The 24,817-nt window shown below is 39.2% G+C and overlaps 1 protein-coding gene across 1 annotated transcript; it reads right to left on the reverse strand.

Annotated features, from left to right (window-relative positions):
- Positions 1–690: 690 nt before the first annotated feature.
- On the reverse strand, positions 691–22,984 carry ANXA1 (annexin A1). Its single transcript, XM_030567132.1, has 13 exons — positions 22,878–22,984; positions 17,612–17,691; positions 14,705–14,798; positions 13,769–13,863; positions 11,311–11,424; positions 10,098–10,188; positions 9,462–9,541; positions 8,388–8,444; positions 6,588–6,681; positions 5,628–5,723; positions 4,114–4,172; positions 3,015–3,137; positions 691–1,089 (listed from the first exon to the last, which is right to left on the reverse strand). The coding sequence occupies exons 2-13, from the start codon at positions 17,675–17,677 to the stop codon at positions 1,030–1,032; spliced, it is 1,029 nt and encodes a 342-aa protein (XP_030422992.1). The 5' UTR covers positions 17,678–17,691; positions 22,878–22,984; the 3' UTR covers positions 691–1,029.
- Between the last annotated feature and the right edge of the window lie 1,833 nt (positions 22,985–24,817).

Here is a 24,817-nt window from a genome sequence, read left to right on the forward strand (position 1 = left end):
GAGTTATGAACACCTCAGGAATGGTGGTGGTTCGTAATTCTGAAATGTTCATAATTCTGAACAAAACATAATGGTTGTTCTTTCAAAAGTTTACAACTGAACATTGACTTAATACAACTTCAAAAATTTACTGTGCAGAAAACAAATGCTGCTTTCCCTTTTTTTTAGTAGTTTACATTTAACAGTACTGTACTCTTTTTTGTTTGTTCATTTTTTGTCTCTGCTGCTGCCTGATTGCATATGTCCGGTTTCAAATGAGCTGTGTGGTTGACTAGTCAGTTCGTAATCTGGTGTTCGTAACTCTAAGGTTCTACTGTAGTTATTTATATTTGAAAATTTTGCTCAGTGCACAATTTTATGTTTATTCTGAATTTTGAAAAAAAATCTGAATAGCATTCCCCATGCAAAGCCTTCACCATTAGTGACAGGAAGACAGAAGTAGCATGAGTTTTCATGATGCTGATATCTCTCATTTTAAGAAAAATACATTGCATTGCTAGTTAACCTTCTGTTCTGCTTCTGAGGCTGACTTATATAATCCCATTCAGTTCTGTTTTACCTAAGTTGTGAATTTAATTGTGCTGCTGGAAGCTGTTGAATTCACTTGTTTTAAATTCTCATTCATTATCATATGCTATATGGAACAACAGCAGGCATAAAATGTAGAGAAGCCATAAAGGACACATTAGACCTCTTCACAGGTTAATTTTATTTGTAAAGTTACACTTGCGTAGCTTAGAGAAAAACTGTACCTTGTATATGCTTAATCTTTTTAAAGCAAATAGAACATTTTTAAGTACACTCTTTGGCTTTGGGTAAATAGAAAAAAGGGATTAATAATGCCACACAGCATAGTAATATCAAAATACATTTTCCAGGCTAAACATTTTCCAGATAGCACATCTGGACCACAGTCTAAACTAGAGATCCATCTCTGTTTAAAGCCTATGTTATATTTTGTAAACAGCTGAGACAAAGGGAATGATAACCTCGGTGACAAGGCTGGAATGCATCAGAACATCATGAAGCTTAGTTATCACCACCACACAAAGCCACCAGAATGGTTTCGTAATCTCCTTTGGTTTCATCCTGTCAATTTAAGAACACTAATATTATTATTACAGTTCTGACTAAAGATTCTGACTAAGATCAAGACCCCATTGTGGTGGACACTGGATATACACTTTGTGAGAGAGACAGTCCCTTCCCCAAACTAAGGCCACACAAGATTAACTCGAACTCTGTATGGTCCCACTAAATTAATGGGATTATTCAGGGTGCATAAAACTAAACACATGAGAGAGTCTTCAGGATCACAGCATACACAGACAAGATAGACAATGGTAGGAACCAGAAAGGATTCGTTTTACAGATTGGGCACTGAAGCACAAAGACATTAGGTGATTTGTCTAAGTTGATACAGTAGGTCTGTGGCAGAGCTGAGACTATCCTGAGTCCTGAAAGAGTGCCTTAACCATCCTACCATGGGTGAAATGGAAAATCACCCTTTACCAGTGAACATGAACTATAATTAATACATATTAAGATTGGGCTATTCCTAACTTGTATTAGCATAGAGTTCTTTGGAAGTAATTTTAGATGTCATAATATTTAATTGCTCACAGAATTCAACAATTTGGAATACGATTTCCATAAGCATCTAATTTATTAAGCTCCATGTTTTCTCAAGTGTGACTATCCCTTGCCTGATTCAGATGGCATGTACTATATCAGATTCAGTTTTCTAATGCAGCCACGTAATTTTGCATCAAGATAGGACACAGTGCGATATGTGAGACAAAGAATCTCGTGTGTGTGTGTGTGTGTGTGTGTGTGTGTGTGTGTGTGTGTGTGTATATACACACACACTTAAGAATACTAGTAAATTGAATAATTGTACTGTCTGCAGTATTTTATTTGTGAAATGGCAGATACTGGCAAAGATTAATTTGAGTGTTTTAGTCCATGTACTGTAAGTTTCCTCTACAATCACTGTGCTTATTACTGAGAGTATTCAGTAGCTCTCAAAAAGCTATTTGGCAGTGGTACCTTTAAGTCAGTGAGCTACTAGAAGGAGATTTTTTAAATTTTCCATAAGCGCATTCTGGTTTTGCCTTTAAAAAAGGTAAGCCTAAAGACACAGGGACAGATCTGTAGCTGGCATAAGCTGGCATTGCTTAGTGATTTACACCAGCTAAGGGTGTCACCTTCTGAGTTCTGCTGAGGATGCCTTAACTGCTCTGGAAATGCAGCTTTTTTCAATGCTATATTAATTTGTCCTATTTATAGGTACATATTTAATTTAAATTTCAGTAGCTGAATTACAGAGACAAGTTGGATGAGGTAATATCTGTTCTTGGACCAAATTCTGTTGGTGACAGGGACAAGCATTCTACCCACACACCTCTCTTCTTCAGGTCAGAACTCTGTGGCTAGAAAGCTTGTCCCTCTCACCAACAGAAGCTGGTCCAATAAAAGATGTTACTTCACTTGTCTTGTCTCTCTAATACCCCGGGGCTAGCACAGCTACATCTACATGGCATACAGAAGTAGAATTGGTAATGGAAAAGTGCCAGACTGGCAGCCCTGAAGACCTCTGTCTATCCCCAGAATCCTTACAGCAAGGACGGGGCAGTGTAAGCATTCCTACCCTGCCCTCCCACTGTGTCTCATGTGGACCCACAGCTAAAAGGAGGAGAGAGTAGTTCCGTCTCTATGTTCACTCAGTCTTTTGGCCACTGGGCTGAAACTGCCAAAAAGTGCTGTATATCGCCATTTGCAATGGCTTTTGTGACACATGCTTATCCACCAGGAAAGGACTCAGCCCTACCACCGTTTCCATGTGAGTCATCGAAGGAACATCAGATAGTAATTATTATTCAGCCCCGCCTAAATTAAAATTGGTGACCTAAAGGATGGCTATAAAGCCCATTACCAGCCTCCTGATCCAGCCAATTACAATAACATTTTACATTCAGTAGCTGATATAGCTTCAGCTGAAGGGAAAAACATACCAAGATGGCCTGGCAGAGAGGTATGCCATATAGCTTCTTATAATAGCCCTTGATCTCATTCATGTCAACCTCAGAACGTGAAACCATGATTCTGTTCAGTATTTTGTGGCGTGTCCCAGAGCCCTGTTAAAAATAAATTATGATTACCTGGGCATAAAAAGCATTATTCTTAAGTCATGGTGGTACATGTTTATTTTGACAACCTGAATGATTTTTCACATCAAAAGGAATTGCATGTTAAACAACTGGGGGGAAATGGACTGTTGCGATATAAATAAAAAATAGCTGTGAATTCACCTAACCACCCCGGTCTGAATGTGCACAGGGCTCAGGCCCAGAACCTGCACTGCCTCTGATGCCCTCAGATCCTCCCTTTCAGCCCCCTGACAGAGAGGAGACATGCTGATAAAGCTCCTTTGCTTTCTGCTGGCCGACTGCCCTTAAAGTGAGGGTTCTCTAGAGAAGCAGATTTCCCTCTGGTGTGTGAAGGTACAAGTGAAATCTGGCTTGTTTTCAACATCAGGGAAAGCCACAGGCTCTCTATTGATCTTAAAAAAAAAAAAAAAAAAAACTTGAGGAGGTGTCTTCTCATCTTGATACAATTGGGTTTACATACATAGCTCCTGTTAATGTTAATGGGAGTTATGTGAGTAAACTCCTAACCACTGGGATGGGGAAACATCCTCATAACAGTGGCCCTTATGGTCTCATGTGATCTCCAAAATTCTACAGTGATGAGGCCTTGTAAGTTACTAGATAGATGCAGTGTCCATTGGTATGCTCTTAAAGTTCATTCTGGGTGTAGAGACATTATCAGTTCTTGTAGTATTTCCCATTTTATATATAATGTTAATATCACTGAAACCAAATTAACTTTTTAACTGTGTCCATTGTAGATAGGTAGATGCAGATGAGTTCCTTTAGAGATAAAGCTCCGAGCCCCTTATACCAGACAGGAAAGTGTATGGAAACTCACTGAATTCTCTTCCCTTTGGCTCCCTCCTGAGGGGCTTTTCATGGCAGGATGCTCTGGCCCAGTTTGTCATCTTACATTAAAAAGTTCTCCCCCCACAAACAAACGTTTTTCAGCATACTTTACCTTCATTGCCAAGTTGAGCTTTTCTGCAAAGAAAGCTGGTTTGCTTGTGGCACATTTCACTGCAATGAAACAACGTGACGGAATTAAATATGACACATAAGTAAAGCACACACGCAAAGTGGGGGAAAGGGTACTGTCATCCGTACTGAGTTGGGATTTGCAAGCACGAGGTTAAGAAATATGCTGCCGTTCTCGAGTGGCAAAGTGAAGCAGTTTTCTACCAGCTTAGAAACATTATGCTGTGAGCAATCAACTATACCAACCATCTGCCTAATACCATGATGTATTTAGAGGGTGCTGATAGTACTTTTCCATTTTTTTTTCTTGCCTGAACTAAACCTAGCAAAGAAATAAACTGAATTGGTGCATTGTGCTTGCATCAAAGACTGAGAGCTGGGTTGGGAGTACAACAATAATATATTTCACACTTATGCAGCTGTTTGCATCCATAAGTCTCAATGTCTTCCTGGAGCTTGCTAGTGCACAAATGACACGCCCACTTATAGACTCATACACTTTAAGGTCAGAAGGGACCATTATGATCATCTCGTCTGACCTCCCACTTCATCACACCTTAGGGAGAATGCAACTCTTCTGTATCCACTGGCTGGTGTGTGTGGCGTGAACATGGTTCTGCCTCATCCCTCCCTCTTTTGAAGTGGCATGTGGGCCCGGAGATGTTAGAAAGGAGATAGCCTTGTCTATCAGCAATTAGCCCAAAGTCACTCAAAGAGTCAGTGGCAAAGTTAGAAATAGAATCGCGGTCTCCTGACTCCCCAGTCCCACGCTCATTCCACTGAGGTGTGATATTTTAAGTGAGGATTGTTCAGCCACAGGGTAGTCCCCAGTATTGTAGCTCCACCCAGTCTCCCATCATTTGTACTGTGCGTGGTGAATAGAAAGTTTAAAGGACATAATAACAGACATGTGACAACAAACATCTACCCTGAGTCTTTACAAAGATATTCTCCTGAGCGCATCTTAGGTGGATGATTTGTAATATTTTATGAAAATGTAAAGTAAATCAGTGTGGAGAATAAAAACTTTACAGCCCTGATTTTTATTTACACTGGAGCGACTTTATACCACTCTGGCAGAATAAAGAGCTTTAAAGTGAGATAAAATTACTTTTATGTTTGCTCTTTGGGCCTTTTACACAGCCAGAGCGACTTTAAAGCAACTTTAGTACAAATGAGAATCAGAGTCTATAGGTGGATTTCAACAAAGACATCTGTTTATGAAATGTGCATTTTCACACATTAATTTATATTTTTTATTTATCTGAAACAATTCCTGTTTATTCCATTTTTTTTCCAGTTAGACTTTCCAGAGTGTCAGATACCAAACTGTCATGTACAGTAGCTATGCTAGTTTTTAAATGAAACACAATAGGAGACCAGGATCCCTTCCCATTGGGGCAATGAAAGATATTTTACTTCTGACATTCATATAGTTAATATGGAAAGAAGCACAGTTTCAAAACAATGAGTTACTTGGCAAGGGGGATTACATACCAATCGCTGTCAGACAGTTTTCAATGTCGCCTTTCAGTTCCAGGTCCAGTGCCTTGTTCATGTCATGTTGGCTGAATTTGGTATATTTCTGAAAGACTAAACATGGATATCAAGCTTAGTGAAAACTGGAAAAATACTATGTTCTTGCGCTCTTTATTTTGTTAATGTTAAAAAGTTCTCTGTCCACCATCTGGAGTAGACAGTTAGCTAACAGTTTGATGATGTCATCAGATCAGCAAGTGATATACAGTGTAGGAAATAAGCTACAATTTGAAAAGCTTGCAGCAGCTTTGAGTTTCCAACTTATGACACAGGAACTGATGTACCAAATCACATGATAGAAAGTGTAGTTATGTACCAGGCCTATTTAGCCCAAAAGCCAGTCTCTGACAGTGGTTAGTATCAGATACTTCAGAGGAAGTGACAAGAAACCCTATAATAGTTAATTATGTGAAACCCGCCCATATGGGAATTGCCTTCCTAACCTCAGTCAGTTGGTGCATTGGATTATTCCCTGAAGCACAAGCAGTCCTCCAAAAAGCAAGTTAAGACAGATACACATCTACTGCATTTACTTTAGAAGATCCTCAAAATGGGATGCAGTTCAACCCATAATTTGAAATGTCAACTTTATGCACCAGTTACCACCATCCAAAATGTGCGTATTGAGAATATATTTCATAGGAATAACTTTTTTCAAGCCTTTGCTGAAATAACCATCTCATGTGCATGTTTCTGTTCATTGCATATACAGTATCTGTTTACACTGGTATAGCATCTGACTTTAGAAATTGGGGCCCAGTCCAATGTCTTTTAAAGACAATGGAAAGACTGTTTGATTTCAGTGAGCACTGGTTCACATCCTTAGTTGTTTCAATACTTCTGGCACCTGTTACTCAGATTTGAGAGGTGCATTTTTAAAATACAGTTCCCTGAGGCAGAAAGCTTCATTCAACCTACCCCTTCGAAGATGTGGGAAGCTTCTCGTAGTAAGGATGGTAATGAATACATTGATATCTGTTCCTTTTCTTTTCTCTCCTGCTTCATATAAGGCCTATTGTAAAGCACAGAAGTTTATACATTATCCTTATAATGAGATGATCTGGAATATTGCACAACTAATGCTCTCACCCTCAGCCAAACATAGGCCTTTGTACCATTGTCTTCATCAAGGACTAAGGACATTCCATACATAATATAGAATGCCTCACATGTCACGAACTTGTACAGATGATTGTTATTCTTAGCTTTTCCCACTGTTACTGCATTCTTGGCTAAAGTCATAATAGTTTCACAGGCCGCTAGACACATGTGCTTGGCATTTCCGAACATTTTTTAACATGACCATTCCTGAGAAAAGTATGCTCTTGTCAGTGTGGAAAGTACAGGACTGACTGGCTTTCTATTACTGGATCCAAATGCATAATTAACTCAGATAAGAATTCTACAGAAATGAATTATGGGAAAACTACACACATCTACACACATCTTTCTTTTCTTTCCATGAGGGCTATTAATGGAAAACCAGACTCATCGACTTTAAGGTCAGAAGGGACAATTATAATCATCTAGTCTGACCGCCTGCACAATGCAGGCCACAGAATCTCACCCACCCACTCCTGTAACAAACCCCTAACCTATGTCTGAGTTATTGAAGTCCTCAAATTGTGGTTTAAAGACCTCAAGGTGCAAAGAATTTTCCAGCAAGTGACCCGTGCCTCATGCTGCAGAGGAAGGCAAAAAACCTCCAGGGCCTCTGCCAATCTGCCCTGGAGGAAAATTCCTTCCCAACCCCAAATATGGCGATCAGTTAAACCCTTTTCCCTTCTTCCTTTTCCCCAGCTCTCCAGACATTCTCCACCCACACTAATCACCTGTGAGGTGGGGCCCATTATCCTGGCTAAATTCATTCAGCAAAGGAATTGCCAATAGTACTCCATTCAGAGCCCAACAATGATGCACTTTAATTGACCTATTAAGATTCTATTCAGTGCTGAAATGTACTCCTTCCATTTTAAAGGATGAATATACTGTCCTCTCAGCCGTCTGTGTGTGTGCGTGTTTGAAAGCAAACGTGCTAGGAAACTGAACTCTCAGACTGCAGGATTAAGGACTTTATATCAATGTTGAAGCTCTGAATTAGAGTAGTGATGATGTGATTTTACCTACAGGCATAAAAGATCAGGACAGGCTGCTATTTCAGTGCTGTTGACCAGGGTGTTTCCCGTAATAAAAAATCACACTAATTTAGAAGCTGTACTATGGGAAATGATTGTGGTATTTAAACTTTCATTAAAAAGATTCTAAAATCTGAAGTAATGACATACTAATAAGCATCAAGGAATCTTAAAAGGCCTATGATTACAAAGCTAAAGCTATCACTAAAAAGGAGAGTGCTAACAAGTTTCCTTTGGCTAGGGTGGTGCAGGTGATCCTTCTCACCCATGTACGCTTCTTTCCCCCTCAGAGATTGGTGCATGTATTGGTTTTTATAAATGAAAGGAAGAAGTCATGGGTAACTTATCAACCACACTACAGACCTCTACTTGCTCATGTACTAACAGCTTTCTCCAAGAAAAGAGACTCCATCAACCTCTAAACTAATAAAGGATCTTGGGTGTGGTAGGGAGGACATCAGTACAGCAGATTATACAATGTCCTCAGCTCGAGTGATTGTGCTTGTTACAATCTATGTTGAACATGGAAAGAAAACAGACAAGACAAAACATTTCTCAAATAGAGTGCAGAGCTTTTTCTTACCCTGGCATCACTGTCAGCAAGCTCTTCATTCACACGGCCATCTTCGTTACGGTCACCCTAAAAATTTTCATTTTCTCACATTACCATTTTGTCTATATAACCCTGGAATGAATGCCATTTCCCATTACGCCATTTTAGCATGAAGTTTGAAGCACTAAGGTGAAGTTCTAATGGGTAAGTCGATTGCTCTAAGAATGAAATCAAAGCATATGCAAACCAATCAATCGGGTTTCCTTTGTTTAGGGCCAGACCTGAGTAGTGTCTTACTTCTCGAATAATCATATGAACGTCATTGAGACTCCTTGTCAAGTAAGGTTCTATTCACCATAAAATAATGAGTGTCAGAATCTAACCATTAGGTAGAAATTCAGACACTGAACTCATTTTAAGATAGACTTAATAAATTTCATGCTGATCAAGGATTTTATCTCAAGATGATATTTTAAATCTCAATCCTTCATTTTGCGGGGGAAATTTCACACAGATTGTGACAACTTCAGATCCCTGAATCATGGAGTCTGATACCTGTTGACTTTACAGAAAGATTTTATATATCATGCCCACTAAATAAATGTTTTATTTAATCTGCTTTTAAATATCTGCATATATGGCAATTTGTCCACCTTCCACACACACTGCTTTTATCCAGCTATATTACTGTTAAGAAATATTTCCTGCTATATAGCGGAAAGTTTTACATTCCTTTTTTTCAGCATTGCTTTTTAACTTGCCATCTTCTGAGATTAAATAATTTCTATGACTTCTATTACTACTTTCAAAATACTTATAAACTCTGATCAAGTGAAAAAGTTTAAAAGCAAACAGAAGCCAGTGAAAATCAGGATTTTTCTTGTAACTTCTAGTAGGATGAAAACATTATTCTAAACATCAACTTATTTAAAGAGAAATTTTGCTCCACATAGTAAGATTTTTTTTTTTAAATAAAGAGTAATAAGCAACAAACAAGTCCCCCATGGTTTCTCTGGCTGATGTACATACGTCATCTAACTCAACCAAGACTATTAACTCTTTCTTAAAAATAAAGTTTACTGAAAGTATTTGAACATGACATACCTTGGCTAGAGCAAGCAAAGCCTTTTGGAAGTCTCCGGATGTATCTGAGACAATGTCTTTTGCAAGATCTCTCTTAAGCTCTACAATAAAACAAGAAAACAATAAAAAAAATCCCACAATATTTTAAAGAATTCTTTCATCTCATTTATAGAAATATTCCTTCCAGTTCCAAATCTCCTACTTAAATATGTGTTTTTATCAATATTGGAATTAGTCATTTTAATCTGGGTCCCACTGTTATCTTTGTGGGAAACTATCTTTGCATAATTTTATGTGCCCTCTCTAATTTGTTTACTAATAAATTGAGATGAACTGTGAAGTCTGGAGTCTGATCCAAATATCTAACCTTGGAAATAGAAGGGGGAGGATGGTTTAGGTCCATCTCTTTTTAAAATTTCCCTGAGTCACATTTTCCATAAGGAGTCTGGTTTACATGAGAAGAAGCAGGGAACAGTAAGGCTCTCCTGCTGCTTTGGAGTGAAACTTTTTGTGCCAGGAATGGAATTTCTCAGACTCATTGGCCATGGATGCTTCAAAATCACCAACACTAGGGAGAGAAACAGCTTGACCAACCATGCCTTTATTCCTTCCCCAATGATATGTTCTATGCATGTAATTTTACAACCTATGAATTACCGTCCCTGTAGACTCTGCAGATTTCTCTGATTTCCCTGTTGTTCCTTGAAGCCAGAATCTCAATTAAGGTATCTTCATCAGTTCCAAGCCCCTGTTGGAAAATAGTTGAGCAAATTTTGTCTGACCTTATGTAACTAGGGAAACACAACATCTAGAAGCACAGAGCCGCATGTGATAACTCTAAAATCAATGTCCTTGATTACAGATACATAAGTTTTTGGAAGGTTATTTCATCTGGGAGCCTGTATACAGTAAGCCAAGCCTTCCAGTCAATCAGAAACAATAGGCATTTCACACCATCCCATAAATTATTTTTACTATAATTCCTCTTTATCATACTTAATGCTACTAATGTCTGAGAGAGGTATTACAAAGACTGAGCAGCTTATAGGTAGGGCTTGCTCTGAGAAAACTGGGTGGAAGGAAATAAAATTCCTTTTTTAAAAAATTAGTAATTTAATAAATGTTATAGGGAAATGACAGAAGTGAAAGAGCACCATTTGTTCAACCCTTGTCAAGGGCTGCATTTGCCACCTGAACTTTAACTTATGGGTTATATTTCCATATGTCTAGTGTTAAATAAATTTTCTCCATCAGAATTTTTACTTGGCCTGACTATAACTTTAACTTTGAAGAATTAGTCCATTCTGCTGCTTTGTGGCGGTGGTATTTTTTTTTAAAAGTAAGGAGGGGGGCATTTGTGCTTCTTCTGATTCACCTGGGGCAATTCAGAAAGCCTTTTTCCTACATGGAATTTTTCTCGTTTAGTCTTCAAAATTAACTGTTCAGGAACCAAATACTGTATTCAAGATGACTGTACACATCGAACTGATGCAAATAAAATCAGATGTTAACAAACTTGATGAAATAATTATAGTCATGAAGCAAACAAAAGGAAATTATTTAGCAGGTGCAAATCAACAGCTTGGCTTTATTGCACCAGGATATTAAATAGTCCAGTTTTCAGAGGGTGAAATTAGAACTATTCACGCTCATACTTTTAACTGATTGGTACTTGCAAGCTATGGATGCATCTTCACAAACTTTTAAATAAATAATGCAGATGTTACTCTTGTCTGACACTTTGAATTTTTTGGTGTTCTTATTTGGCACTGCAACCAATATTCCAATCTGAATCTAATTGCAGAATATAAGCAAGGATAGCAGCAGAGTTGTTTAAGTTGGGAGTTGTGCTGAAATTTTATTGCCATACCTTCATAGCAGCCCTGAGCTCCTCAGCATCAAACTGGGCTGGAGTTTTCAACAGAGCCAGGACAACTTCTTCAAGCTGACTTCTGAGGGCTTTTTTCAAAGCTTCTTCCAGAGACTACAAGGAAGGATACACAATTGTAAGCTGTCAAGCTTTAAAGACCCACAGTTCACAAGCACCCAGAAAATGAATGAGCAATCCTATTCTACCTTCCTTAGGTAAAAAAATTCACCTTCCATTATAGAGAATCATGTTTTAAACTTCAGGTACTTCGTCTGCATTTTATTCATGTTGATGATTCTTTAGCTAGCTATTACAAAGTGTTCAGAAGTACTCTCTCCTGCATACTGCACTGAAGACAAAATAAATCCAAAGCAAACCTTCCGGTTCCTGTAAGTAGCTAATATGGTTATTGTGATTGTGACTTGCTTACAGATGCATTTGAGTGGGTGGGGAGCTTTTGTGTTTGCCTAGTTAGGAATAAAGAAGTTGGAAACCACACTATTAAAATGGAGATTTTCAAACAAGTACTGGAAAGTGATGTGAGAGATCTTGCAAGTTTAGGATTAGTAGTGGATCTTCACATATCCTATATATATCAACTCTTCCTAACTTAGGGCTTGGCTACACTCAAAACTTCAAAGCGCTGCCGCGGCAGCGCTTTGAAGTGTGAGTGTGGTCACAGTGCCAGTGCTGGGAGAGAGCTCTCCCAGCGCTGCACGTACTCTACCTCCTCATGGGGTTTAGCTTGCAGCACTGGGAGCCGCGCTCCCGGCGCTGTGGCACTGTTTACACTGAGGCTTTACAGTGCTGTATCTTGCAGCGCTCGGGGGGGTGTTTTTTTCACACCCCTGAGCGAGAAAGTTGCAGCGCTGTAAAGCGCCAGTGTAGCCAAGGCCTTAAATGCACTTCTTGATACTTCACTGTGTGCAAAAATTATAGCCCTATGCCCACCCCCCAAACAAGTCTGCAATAATTGCTTTAAGAACCTGTCACCTCTTTATTGATACACCAAGCAGAGGTACTCTGTTCTGCAAGTTAGGACCTCCTAAATCAGTGGGGTTGCTAAGGGAGCACTAGATTTAGTAGTCAATATCTGCTGAATTCTGCTTAGTTTCTGATACTCAACCAGTCACTAGAGTGCATAGGTCCCTAGAGAATATGCTTTTAGCATTTTAAAATCTTTCATATTATCAAAATTGAAAATTAAATTTTAGTTTTAAAAAGGAGTGAGATGAATCCTAAAGCTCTTTGTGACTTTGAAACTGTGTTTTAATGTAGATCTTAATAGAAAAAGAGAATTGCAAAGCTGGGGCTTCCTCTCTGGGGTGGGATAAGGCTGTATAAACCACAGTGAGGTTTGCTGAACAGGAAGACAGAAAACCTAGACACAAAAAGGCACTTTTTTAGAACTGTTTTCTTAGTGGTTCCCTGCAAGCCACTTCAGGGTGAGTATCTTGATTGCTGGTTTCTTTGTGACTTAAAGGGCTCAATAATTTAGATATATCGATTGTTTAAATAATATTTCAGTAAAGTTATGGGCTAGACTGGAGAGTTTGTTGTAGGGAGGTGCAGTGCTGCAACCTTCTAAAGGAGATACGATGATCCCCAAACTCCCCTGAGCACCGAGGGCAGTAAGGGTGCAGTCTGTAACATCCATTAGGATGGAGCAGACTGTGCACCAGACCCATTCAATGGGCTGGTGTAGAAGTGAGGCAGGGCCAAGATCCTGCCTCTTCCTTGCCCCTTTTGGAATGATACCCCTTCTTGAGCACACATGAAGAAATTCCTTCTGGTTCTCCACACACAGATATTGCCAATTTTGATTGGACATATTCCTGGAGGTTTCATCACAACATATTTAATTAAATATTAATCTTTAATTCCTGGCAACTCCAGGACAATCCTCGAGAATTGGCAACCTTATCCTTATGCAAGATGCACAAGGTTTCTTTCATCCTTCCCCCTGTACACTTGCATAAGGGCTAGCCACAGCCTGCCCTTTATGTTTGCTTTTCTATATACCATTAGATTGGCAATTCATATAGATACCCAAGATAACAAGTGAACATCATGCTGAGAATTGCTTTTTTGGAGCATAATCCTGCAAAGTACTAAATGCCTCCAGAAAATTAGTGAGAGCTCTCAACTCCCAATGGCTCTCAATGAGTCCATTGGGGCTTTAAGGTGCTTGGTGATTTGCAGGATTAGAGCCTTGAACTTTATCTCAGGACGATGATGGCCATTAAGTTAAAAGATTAATAGCCTTTGCACATCTGAGGGTGCATTGTAATTGCAGTACAACATTATCATTCCCGGCCACAGCCTTCAGCAACTACATAGAGAAGATTCCCTGTAATATTATGTTTTGGGAAGCTAAAACTGCATGGACTGTCAGGACTAGCTGCAAAAATTGAAAAACTCAAGCTGCATATTAACGGCAGCCTTGTTTTTACTGTACCTTTCCTTTAGACTGCTGGTATGCAGCTTTGATCTGCTGGCGTTGTCCATTGCTTCTTTTAGTCAAGATATCAATGATGGTTGCTTCATCCACACCTGAAAGTGATGGAAAACAAATCTTTGTAAATCATTTTAATCATCCTTCCATTTTGCTTGCCAGTATCTCTAAGTTATGTGTACAAATCATGATTTGTACATTATATTCTCTGAAATTTGTCTTGTTTACACTGCTAGACACATCTACATTTATCCAAGGAGAAAATTTAGTAATTAATTTACTAAATTGTGATTATAGCCAAGAAAGCAGATAAATAGATTCCTTAAATGTTGTTGAAATCCGTTTTTGCTATGGTGTCATATACAAAGTCACTGAAATGTTCTGAGTGAAGTACCCACACTAGGCCGTAGCTAAACAGAATAAATATTATAGCTATCATGCTCATGTTTAATTTCAGTAAGTCTAATTGAAAAAGATGTCATATTCTGCCCAATGTGAAATTCGTTAAAGACAAAAGAGTAATTGAAAGAGTACATAGCACAGTATCAGCAAATTCACATCTTAATTTTGGAGACTTTTAATGGGAATCAAATCAAAATCATTAACTTGGCATGTAATAATTCTCCTTCAGTTCTTTAAAGATTAAATTTATAATATTGCTACCCTTTGTGCAAAAAAATGCACAAACTGTTAATGCAGTGTTATAGTCTGAAATTGAAACACAAAGTTAAGAAATCAAAACTTTCCAGTTTTTCCCATGTGACACATTCAGAATGCAGTAGTTTTGATAACTTGCTAGTCTATTAGATATGTATGAGTTTTCTCTGCTGAATGCTGTTACCTCCGGTTCTGTCATTTTATTTAAGGTTATTCATTCTCAATTTCCCTGGGGAAAAATCCTAATTCTATAATGGTGTGTCATATTTTTACTCTTCTTACCCTTAGCAGTTATAGCTTTGTCCAATGCGGCAGCATCAGATGATGGATTGAAGTTAGGGTAGGTATGGACTGCAGATCCACGTTTTGAATTTTTCTAAAAGAAACAGAATTTGGTCATTTCTCAGAGACTCATTTTATGCCCACAAGCAGCTCATGTGAGTTTCCTAATTGGGAGAACTTACTACTCTGTACCATTATTAAGGAAGGGAATGTTATCCCTTTGTAACCCCATTATCAAAGAAGGGAAAGAGTAGAGCACAAGGCTGTTTAGTTATATAATTACCAGCCCTACCACTGACTTGTTGTGTGACCTTGGGCAACTCACGCAGGTCTGGTTTTGGTCCAGCAACGCCAGTGCATCAGGAACAACTCCACTGACGTCAGTGTGAGATTAATAGTTACCCAGCTCACAGAGGTTTCGTGAAGCTTTATTAATTAATGTGTAAAATGCTTTGAAATCCTAGGATGAAATAAAATATATAAGTGCAAACTATTGGTATTCAAATCTGTTTGGGTGTGAGGTCTGATAGCGCACTTTACTACTACATCAGTTGGATCAAATGCTAATATCTGAACTTTCGTAGAATTAAACATCTGTTCTCTGTGTCTTCAGTCTTATCTCCTGCCTTTTCTGTCTTTACTGGATATATTTTAAAGAACTTTAGAAGTGAATGATTAAGGAAGAAGACACGAGAAGCAAGGTATACATGCACCGGATACATTGTGATGCATAGAGCAAAACGAACTACTTAATATTCTTGAAGTGCTGATATCTCACTAAACAACTGCGTGGATGGCCTACTTCCATAATTATATCATGATGTGTGTTTATTAACATACACATGTAACTTGGCAAAGCTAGACTAGAGAGAGTCGCATGTACTTAATACTATTAAATGTGCACTAGAATTATTGCTGGTAGATGTGGCACATTAAGAGGAAGCACTGCCTACTTCAGTGCCCCCAGGTCTCAGACATGCCCTATGATTTAATTTTTTCTTTGGCTGCCATAAGCAACTGCTCATGAAAAGAATTCCAGGCTGTAATGGTGCAACTGGGGCTGTCATGCTGGTGAAAAGAGAGTCTGGCCAGAAGGCTGCTGTGCTCAGGCAGTCCCTGGATGGAAAGGCTGCAGGATTGGGGTTCCACAAAATGGTTTAAAGCCACCTTAGCCTATCATCTGCCCCAAATGTTACTTTCCACATATACTGTGACTTCTCACTGGTGTATCACTTTATTTTTTAGCGACACTGACATCCATTAGGTTATCAAAATCCTCCTTGTTGTATCAACAATGTTTCATATCTCTGTATCATCAGAATTTTTTTTAATGATGCAGAACATTTCCATTTTGCAAATCTTTCTGGTATCATTGATGAGAGAAGGTCCCAGTACTCATTGTTTAAGATCCCATTTGTTATAATATTCAATGATCCTTCCCACCCTAATCATTTTTTATCCAAATCATACCATATCTGCATGAGAACAAAGAACTTATTTTGATGGACTCAGGCCATGTCTACACTTACAGTTTTGCAGCGCTGGTAGTTACAGCTGTGTTCGTACAGCTGTGTAGGGCCAGCGCTGCAGTGTGGCCACACTGACAGCTACCAGCGCTGCAGTGTGGCCACATTTGCAGCACTTGCAGCGCTGTTGGGAGTGGTGCATTGTGGGCAGCTATCCCAGCATTCAAGTGGCTGCAACGTGCTTTTCAAAAGAGGGGGGTGGGGTGGAATGTGACAGGGAGCGTGGAGGAGACAGACAGAATGGATTTTTGGAGTTGACACTGTTCTCAGCTCCCTGTCTTGCAAGTTCTAAGGACTGTGCCTACCTTCAATCATTTTAAAAGTTCTAACTCCCTTCCCCCACTCCTCTCTCATTCACTAAATGCAAATTATGTACTGCTAAATACCCATCAGACCAGATCAGCAACTGCTCAACACGGACTTCCCCTTCCCCCCCCCCCGCCATGTGAGAGTGCTGTTTCTCTCTTCAAGCAAACAGCAGTGAACATTCCAAAGTAATTCCCCTGCCTGCCTCCGCTCGCTCAGCAAACAGGAGCTGTGTTTGTTTTTTAAATAAGCAGTTTGGCTGAACTCCAAGCTCTCCCTTTCTTCCGGTTTGTTGTGGACAGGAATTCTGGGATACCTCCTTATATCCGGGCGGTCAATAAAAGCGCTGGTGGGCGTCCACACTTGCTGACCAGCGCTGGAATCCCTACACACGAGGCTCGACCGGGTGTACAGCCAGCGCTGCAACCAGGGAGTTGCAGCGCTGGCCGTGCTTTGCAAGTGTGGCCACATCCTAAGTTTCAGCGCTGTAACTCCCTCACCAGCGCTGCAACTCTCTAGTGTAGCCATGGCCTCAGTTCCTCCTTCACATTACTAGTCTCAGACTCTGGGTTTCCTATGTTTGTTTGTTTTGAAATTTTCATGGCACTAGGAGTCCCTGTGTCCTCTTTAAATGTCATTTCATCCTGACAGTCTTAGGTGTCCATATTCCCTTGTGTGGGAATGGGCTCATTTTAGCTTTGCTTCTTATAGTATCAATGGCTGGCTACAGAGAATGACATGTCATTACAGTAACTGAAATGGTTGTCCCAAATGGATGTTGGATACAAACTGGTAACTAGATGTTACTGTGTGTAAATAAGAATAATATCTGTTATCTGATAATGGACTTGCCATCATAGACATATGCTAGTAGTACCTAGTGTAAAATCCTGGCCCAAATGAAGTTAATGAGAAGTTTGCCATTGTCTTAAAGAAGGAATGATTTCATCCCTTAAGTATATTACAAAATATAGATTGCCAAAATGTTGGAATCAATGTGTGCTGATGTTTTAAACTGTGTTTCTAAAGTCATTTGTATGTGAAAGTTATGCTCTTGGGAGGTTGCAGTACTTACAATGCACTCCTGCTCCTCATTGTCCATAAACCATGCCTGTTTCAGAAATGCTTGCACCATCGACATGTTGACCCAAGTTTCTGGAGAGAGAAAATGAAATATTAGAAAACAAAATTTGTTCTTCATCACCTTTATCCTTATGGCATCTCAAAGGATTTTGCAAGCAAGAGATCCAATCCTGGAGTCGCTATACTTCTGTTGACTACAGTGGGAGGCTGAGTAATGTCTGCAAATTCAGGCACAATTAGTTGCGAGTGAATGTGTAGGGTGTATGTGGCAGCCCTTACGGCATTAAGCAATTGCTCACACACAGCCTTAGCTATTGGAACACGTTTTAGAAACGGAGATCAGACCAGTGTTCCAACTAGTTTAGCATCCTGTTTTCAGCAGTGGTCAATATCAGCAGTTCCAAAGGAAAGAGCAAGAAACCCACAGAAAAATTTCTTCCTTGACCTCCCCATTAGTTAGAAGTTCGCTTCGAGGGTTTGTAGCCTTTCACAAGTACTTGTGCAGCCCTCCCAGAGCACTGCTTTACAGCATTATATCCAAATTCTTGTTATATTGGGTCATATTATATCGAGATAGAGGTGTAGCACATTCATGATTCACTTTTGTTTGGCTTTTTAGTACATTAGAACTGGTTTTTTTTTTTTACATATTGTTTGTGATTTGAATTGTTGTTTATCAGATTTTAACTGTGTGGTACCATGCGTGCCTCAATGAGGGAGCACTATCCAGTGTGTGTGTGTGTGTGTGTGTGTGTGTGTGTGTGTGTGTGTGTGTGTGTGTGTGTGTGTGTGTGTGTGTGTGTGTGTGTGTGTGTGTGTGAGAAATATGTCTTACTAATGGACAGGATTTCAGATAAGCATGCTAGAGAGTATTAAACCACTGGGAAAAGATACAATTAGTGTTCTCAGCCTCCCACCCACAAAAAAAAAATAGAATTAAAGGCTGCGGCTCCATCCTTATCCTACCTTATTGTGCCTATAAGGGATTCATTAATGCGGCTTGGTTGAATCCTGCTTTAAGTAAATGGAGACAAATGATCATTTCAGGATCAGCTTACATTCAAAGAGTAATTAATGTGCAGTACTCACTATAAATCACTGCACTTGAAACACAGATATATTATAAAAGAGGGATAGATGGGTATGTAAGCCACACCTAGCTTCATTTTAGCTCAGATTGTTGATATTAAATAAAGGGTTTGATCAGATCCTACTGTAGCACAGTAAGAAAGTGTATCTAAATAAAGTATCCTATAGACTTATGTTAGGAAAACAAATGAGACTAGAAGATGTCTGAAAATAGAACTTTTGACAGAATGTATAATGTTGTTGAAGCTGAAGATTTGATTTGATTTTTGCTAAAATCTGTCACCTGGATCACGTTTGTGTCATTGCATCTCCTGGGTATAACGAGGCTCCAAGATTGATGTATAATACTGAAAGGACTGAAAAGCAATGTGGGATTTTGGAATGTAAGGAATTCTGAGAGAGCTGGTCAAAATTTGGAATTTTCATCTTGTGACAATTCTAAAATTTTGAATTTTCAATTAAAAAAAATAAAAGATGTTGATGGAATGGACAAAGTTCAGAAAAAAAATTCTATTTGGAAATGTCAACACATTTTATTCTAGCCTTATTCGATATTGAAATGTGTTTGCCTGAGCTGCCTTGGTACGTCATAGCAGTAGTAGTTTGGGTGCCTCAGACATCTGTTCTCCTCTATGTGCTGGGCTCACTCCCTGGCCAGACTACATCTCTCATCAGGCACTAATGTCATGTTACTTTCCTTGTTCACAGTGTCAGTTCAACCAGAATGGAGACCATAGAGCATCAAGGAAATATTGTTCAGCCTAAGGAGCCAGCCCATAAATGGGAATGGGGGCACAATGCACCTGAATTACAACTCTCATGAGATGCCACAGCAGCTCAGACAGACACAGATTAATGTCAAACTGACCTGAAACTAAATGTTTCAATTTGATTCAAGAAACTGAAATGTTTTGATTTGGGGCCACTTGACCTAAAACAAAATACTTAATGATGGAAAATTGCAGTTTTCCATGCAAAATACTGATTTTCCAGCAGTTCCATTTTCCATTAAAAAACATTTCTACAGAATAGAACGTAATGGCCATACCGGGTCAGACCAAAGGTCCATCTAGCCCAGGATCTTGGCTTCCAACAGTGGCCAAAGTCAGGTGACCCAGAGGGAATGAACAGAACATGTAATCATCAAGTGATCCATCCCTTGTCCATATTCCTAGCTTCTGGCAAACAGAGATTAGGGACACCATCCATGTCCATTCTGGCTAATAGCCATTGATGGACCTATCCTCCATGAATTTATATAGTTCTTTTTGGAACTCTGTTATGGTCTTGGCCTTCACATCCTGACCAGAGCAGAATATTCCCGAGCAGAGCTAATTTTAAGCATTTATAATAACTAGTAGGTTAAGGATAGTATATTAGCTTTGCATTTGGAATATCTTCTCTTTCGACAGTATCTCATAGCTTTAGCACCCTGTGTCAAACCTAGGGCCACATTCTTGCTACAGACGCCTGCATGACTCACTTTTATTCCAGTAGGAATCTTGGGCCATGGAACAAGCATAAGGTCACCCTACAGTTGGTGAAAGTAGGACACACACTTTTGTCCTATTCATGTCCTATGGTTCAATGAAAAAAACACAGGCCCATTTCAATGCCTGAATACTTGATTGGATAAATAATCTAAAAGAAAACTCAGTTTTTAATCATAAAAATCTTGTGTGGTTGAAAAAGACACTGGTCCCCAGCCTCAGTTCTAGCGGAACAACTTTCACAACCCTAATGTTGTTATTAATTAAGGACCGGACCAATAATAAAGAGAGCGGTTGCAGTGGCTCTTATGCCATCCCCCATCCTGGTTGCTCAAATATGGGGAGTGGCCAGGGAAGAGGTGTGGCTGGTGGTTCCTAGCTGCTTTCTCAGTCCCTGGGGTGACTGCCCTGTGCACAGCAAGCCCATGATCAAGAAAGTGCAATGGTAACTTAAAACTGCTTTTGCAATACCACTCCTGGGTTGCACTCTGTGCTCCCGGATATAAGCCGTAATCTCTACTGTACCCTAAATGAAATGGGAATGTATCAAACATTGAATTACAGTTAGAAGTTCTTGGGCTGGATTCTCTTTCCCAGTTCCTGACACTCTGCTTCCTGAGAGGCACAAAGAGATTGGAATCTGGCCACAGCTGCTCAACTGAGGAATCTCAGAGTGCAGGAGAACTCTTAGCTGGCATAAACTTGGTGCAGATGGCTTCTACACCAACCACTCTCTGCCACCCACACACACACACACCCTGGTCTAGAGGTTGTGATGCAGGTAAGGAGTGGCCACTTAGAGCACAGCTCTGCTCTTCAAATTTTCAGCCAGTGCAAGATCCATTCAGGACTATAGGCAGTTGCTATAAACCCCTAGTCTGCTCTAATTTCCATCTATGCTGAGTAGACATGGCATGAGATTCAGGTAGCCATAACTAATTGATTCCCTTTATGGTCCCTCCCTCCTTTGTCAGCCTGATCTTGGTGCAGGAGGAAGTCTAGTCCCTCATTTCCCTTTTCCATACAGACATTTTGGCAAATAAATCCATCCATCTTCTAGTAAACTACTAGCGGTTTTCGGTTGTTGTTTTTTTTAAATTCTACAAGGTAACCAGCACTCTGGCAGGGTTAAATACCTTACTCTGATTGTTCTTTGGTTTGATCTATTGATTGAGAAGGTTAAGAAATAACTGAGTCTACATGATGAAATTCCTTATCGGCCCAGTTTAAACAAAGTATATTGATTGGTTCAACATGATAGCTTACTATAAGCGATAATAAAAGATTGCAAGAATGCAGGAAAACACTTCCAGTGTCTCTGAGCAGACTCTGAGAGTGAGAAGCTTAATTTAGCAGAAGTGGGTAAGAGAGGATTTGAATTTGCTATGAAGAGAAAAGGAGAAGCTGGCTGGACTCTTGCCAGGATCACTAAGGAGAGGTGCCTTCTCCTGAACTTCCCTCCACTCCCAAGTTCAGGCTGAGACAGAAATGACCAAGATGAAAAGGGAGAAAAAGTGACCAAGCTGCAGGTACCATGGGGGAGAGAGACATTTCTTCCTGCTTCTAATAAGTACTTGAAAAGTTATTTGGCTGATTATCAGAAGTCTGGCAACAATTTGTCCCACTATCCAAAAGCTGAATCTCTGTAGTAACATTAAACAACAGCTAAATACTTTTTAATTTTTGTCTTTGGAAACAAAATGAGATTGAATTTGATCTTACATTGTTTTTTACACTCCATTGACTTCAGTGGGATTTCTTGTGATTTACACGGCTGTGAGATTGGAATCAAGCCAAACCTTTGCATACCACATTTCATATTGGGGGTTGCCTCTCCAGGAACTATATTAGATGGACCAGCATGACGGATTTTATAAACACACTAAATTGATCTTGAAAGAGAGTCTATTAACATTGTTAAACCCCATTAGCAAAAAGTTTTGATAGTGTCCACATCAGAAGTGTTTGTGTACCGATTGTCTATGCCTCCTGTACATTCCTGCCAACACCCAGGAAATAGTGCTTCACTCTTATGCACCAAAAGCTTGAAAAACCTGTCCTCAGGACACAAAAGAACAGAGAGGAGAGAAACAGCCTCACCCTTGGAGAAAAAATTAATGGAAAGTCTGAGCAGACCAAGAACCAGATTCTGCAGTACTTACTCATACTGAGTTGCTCTTACATTAGTGTTTAATTATAAAAGCAGATTGTTTTCGTAGCTCCCTCATTAAGACTATCACTAAGGTTTCTTTTTCACTTACAGCTGAACTTTGTGAAACAATGAATACAGTTTTTAAGCAGCTTTTGTCAAAGTAAAAGCAGTTTTGAAAAATCATTTCCATATAAGGTATTAGTTTCCTGTTATTCATAGTTTTGCTGTAAAAATAGCTTTCCATTGTAACCCATTAAAAAACAGAAACCAGCTAATTCCAAGCAAATGTGCTCTCCAATCCTTAATATTTATTCAAGATTTCTTGTGCACCTCAAGTAAAGAAAAATAGTGACAGTTCCAACCCCTGAATGTAAATGCAATACTTTAAGAAATGACCACACCCATTGTGCCTGTGCCAACCAAAACAATCTGCAGAAAACTGCACAAAATCATCTGGTAAATGTAGTACATATGTATTAAAGTTTGCTAAATCAACACAGACCCACAAAGAACTAAAAAATGCATACCTTTTGCTTCACACAGCTAAAAAAGTGTTACTTCTCTGGAAGCTGCAGTCTAGAAGCAGAAAGCCTAAGCTTTGTGATTTTTATAAAGACGTTGGGTGACCACACCTAGCAACCAGAGAATATTTCTAACACTCCAATGATTGGCTGATGGTTGTTTGAACGCTACATATGGGCTCTATCCAAAACACACACACACACACAAATGCCTTGCAAAACCATTCACTGGAGTTAACTAAGAGCAGATTTCAGAGTGAAAGAAAGAACAGCAGCAATGTTTTGGTACTGTAATTTTTTTTTTTTACACTTCTGGGGTCAGATCCTCTGCTGGTGTAAACTGGGATCGGTTCATTTAAATCAATAGATTTCAAACCAGTGTGAGAGAAAAATAAAGTTCAATGCTGAATAAAATCTTAATCCTTTCGCATTTTGACACATCTGATTGTACAGCTAAAAAATCAAAACAGAAAGCAGCAGCACTTTAGTCTGAGGAGTGCAACTAGCAAGGAGTCTGAGAAAGGGATAAAAATAGCAGATATCTTCAATGCGAACTAGTGGCCATTGACTTTGCCTTTACTGGGGTTGATCTTAGAGCAGAAATGGGCCAGCATCCATAGTGCTTTTTTTTCAATCTCACATCTTATTAAGTGCAAAAGTGACAATATTGCATGTGGTCGTTTTAGAGAACCAAGATGTGATAACAAACAGATTTAATGGATGTGCTGTAAGTGGTATTTTTAAACATACAAATGGGCCGGAGCTGCAACATTCAGATTTAATTCTGGACTTCAAAGCATGAGGGATTTGGTTCTGCACACAGACAGAGGGACCAGCTACAATGGATAGGCAATTGGTGTGCTGTGCCTACTGCCTATCATGCTGACTTGTAGTGTCTCATCATGTTCTTATGATCCCCTGTCTGTCTGTATCCACCTGTTTCTTGTTTATATTTATTTATAAGCTCTTTGGATGCAGGAACCAGCTTTTTTTTTTTCCTATTTGCACAGCACCTAACACAAGTCTTAGCCCATGACCGGGGCTACTATACCCTACTACAATACAAATATTTAATAATAATGCAGTTGAAATCCATATACAAGTTTGGATTTTGACCTCAAACCCCTCTCACAGATTTGCAAGAGTTTGAATGTTTTCATATTTGGGTGTGTTCTGTTTTGGGGTCCATCTTTAGTAAGAAAGTGCATGAAGGATGGAAGGGTAGGGATTTTGTTCCAAGAGAACCCACAATGATTCAATGTTTTTATAAGGCACTAGCAAAATATTACCTCGTAGTAAGTCAATCAGAGAGAAAGAGACATAAGCCAATGGAAAAATTTATGCAATGCAAAAATAAATACAGTGGGACTCGGTTTGAAATGTTCCTTAAAGAAATGTATGGAAAAGTGTGAAATGCAATCAGATCTACAGTTTGCATATTGATAGTTCTTGCTCATATCTGAAATGAGGCAAACAGGTTCAATAGCTGAGGCGTGAACTAAATGAGATGTACTGTAATTAAATTTAAAACAGAAGCTAGAAAAGCTAATATGGAATGTTCAGATTACCCCCGTTATTTATTTCTTTTTTTAAGAATAAAAGAATAAGTTTCTGCCTTCCATCTGGATTGGAGGCTTTAAACCATAAACGTGAACAGTTAGTAAAATTAGGTTGTATTCTCATAAACCAGGCCACATCCATAATGCCTCGTGTATATGAGATATAAAAATATAGATTGTTGGTTAGAGTGAAGTGCAGTTTTCTTCTGAATGAGATTCATTGAAGCATGATTTGCTTTGGTGCTAGAGGCGGGAAGAAAGATCTGGGTAGGCTTAGTGAATAAATCAACAGGGATATATATGCTAAAACAAGAGTTTATACTGTGATGTAGGGTGAAGGAATCAAAAATTCAGTCATTGAAAATGTCATCTAGAGCATTCTCCTGC

Source organism: Gopherus evgoodei, chromosome 6 (genome assembly GCF_007399415.2).
Source record: "Gopherus evgoodei ecotype Sinaloan lineage chromosome 6, rGopEvg1_v1.p, whole genome shotgun sequence".
In the NCBI taxonomy this organism is placed as follows: domain Eukaryota; kingdom Metazoa; phylum Chordata; order Testudines; family Testudinidae; genus Gopherus; species Gopherus evgoodei.

Coding starts and splice junctions, on each gene's coding strand:
- ANXA1 (XM_030567132.1), bottom strand. CDS start 17,677: ATGTCGATGGTGCAAGCATTTCTGAAACAGGCATGGTTTATGGACAAT. Junction 8,445..9,461: donor CTTTGCTTGCTCTAGCCAAG/GTATGTCATGTT, acceptor GAAAATTTTTAG/GGTGACCGTAACGAAGATGG. Junction 1,090..3,014: donor CTCTCTGCCAGGCCATCTTG/GTATGTTTTTCC, acceptor TTAAATTGACAG/GATGAAACCAAAGGAGATTA.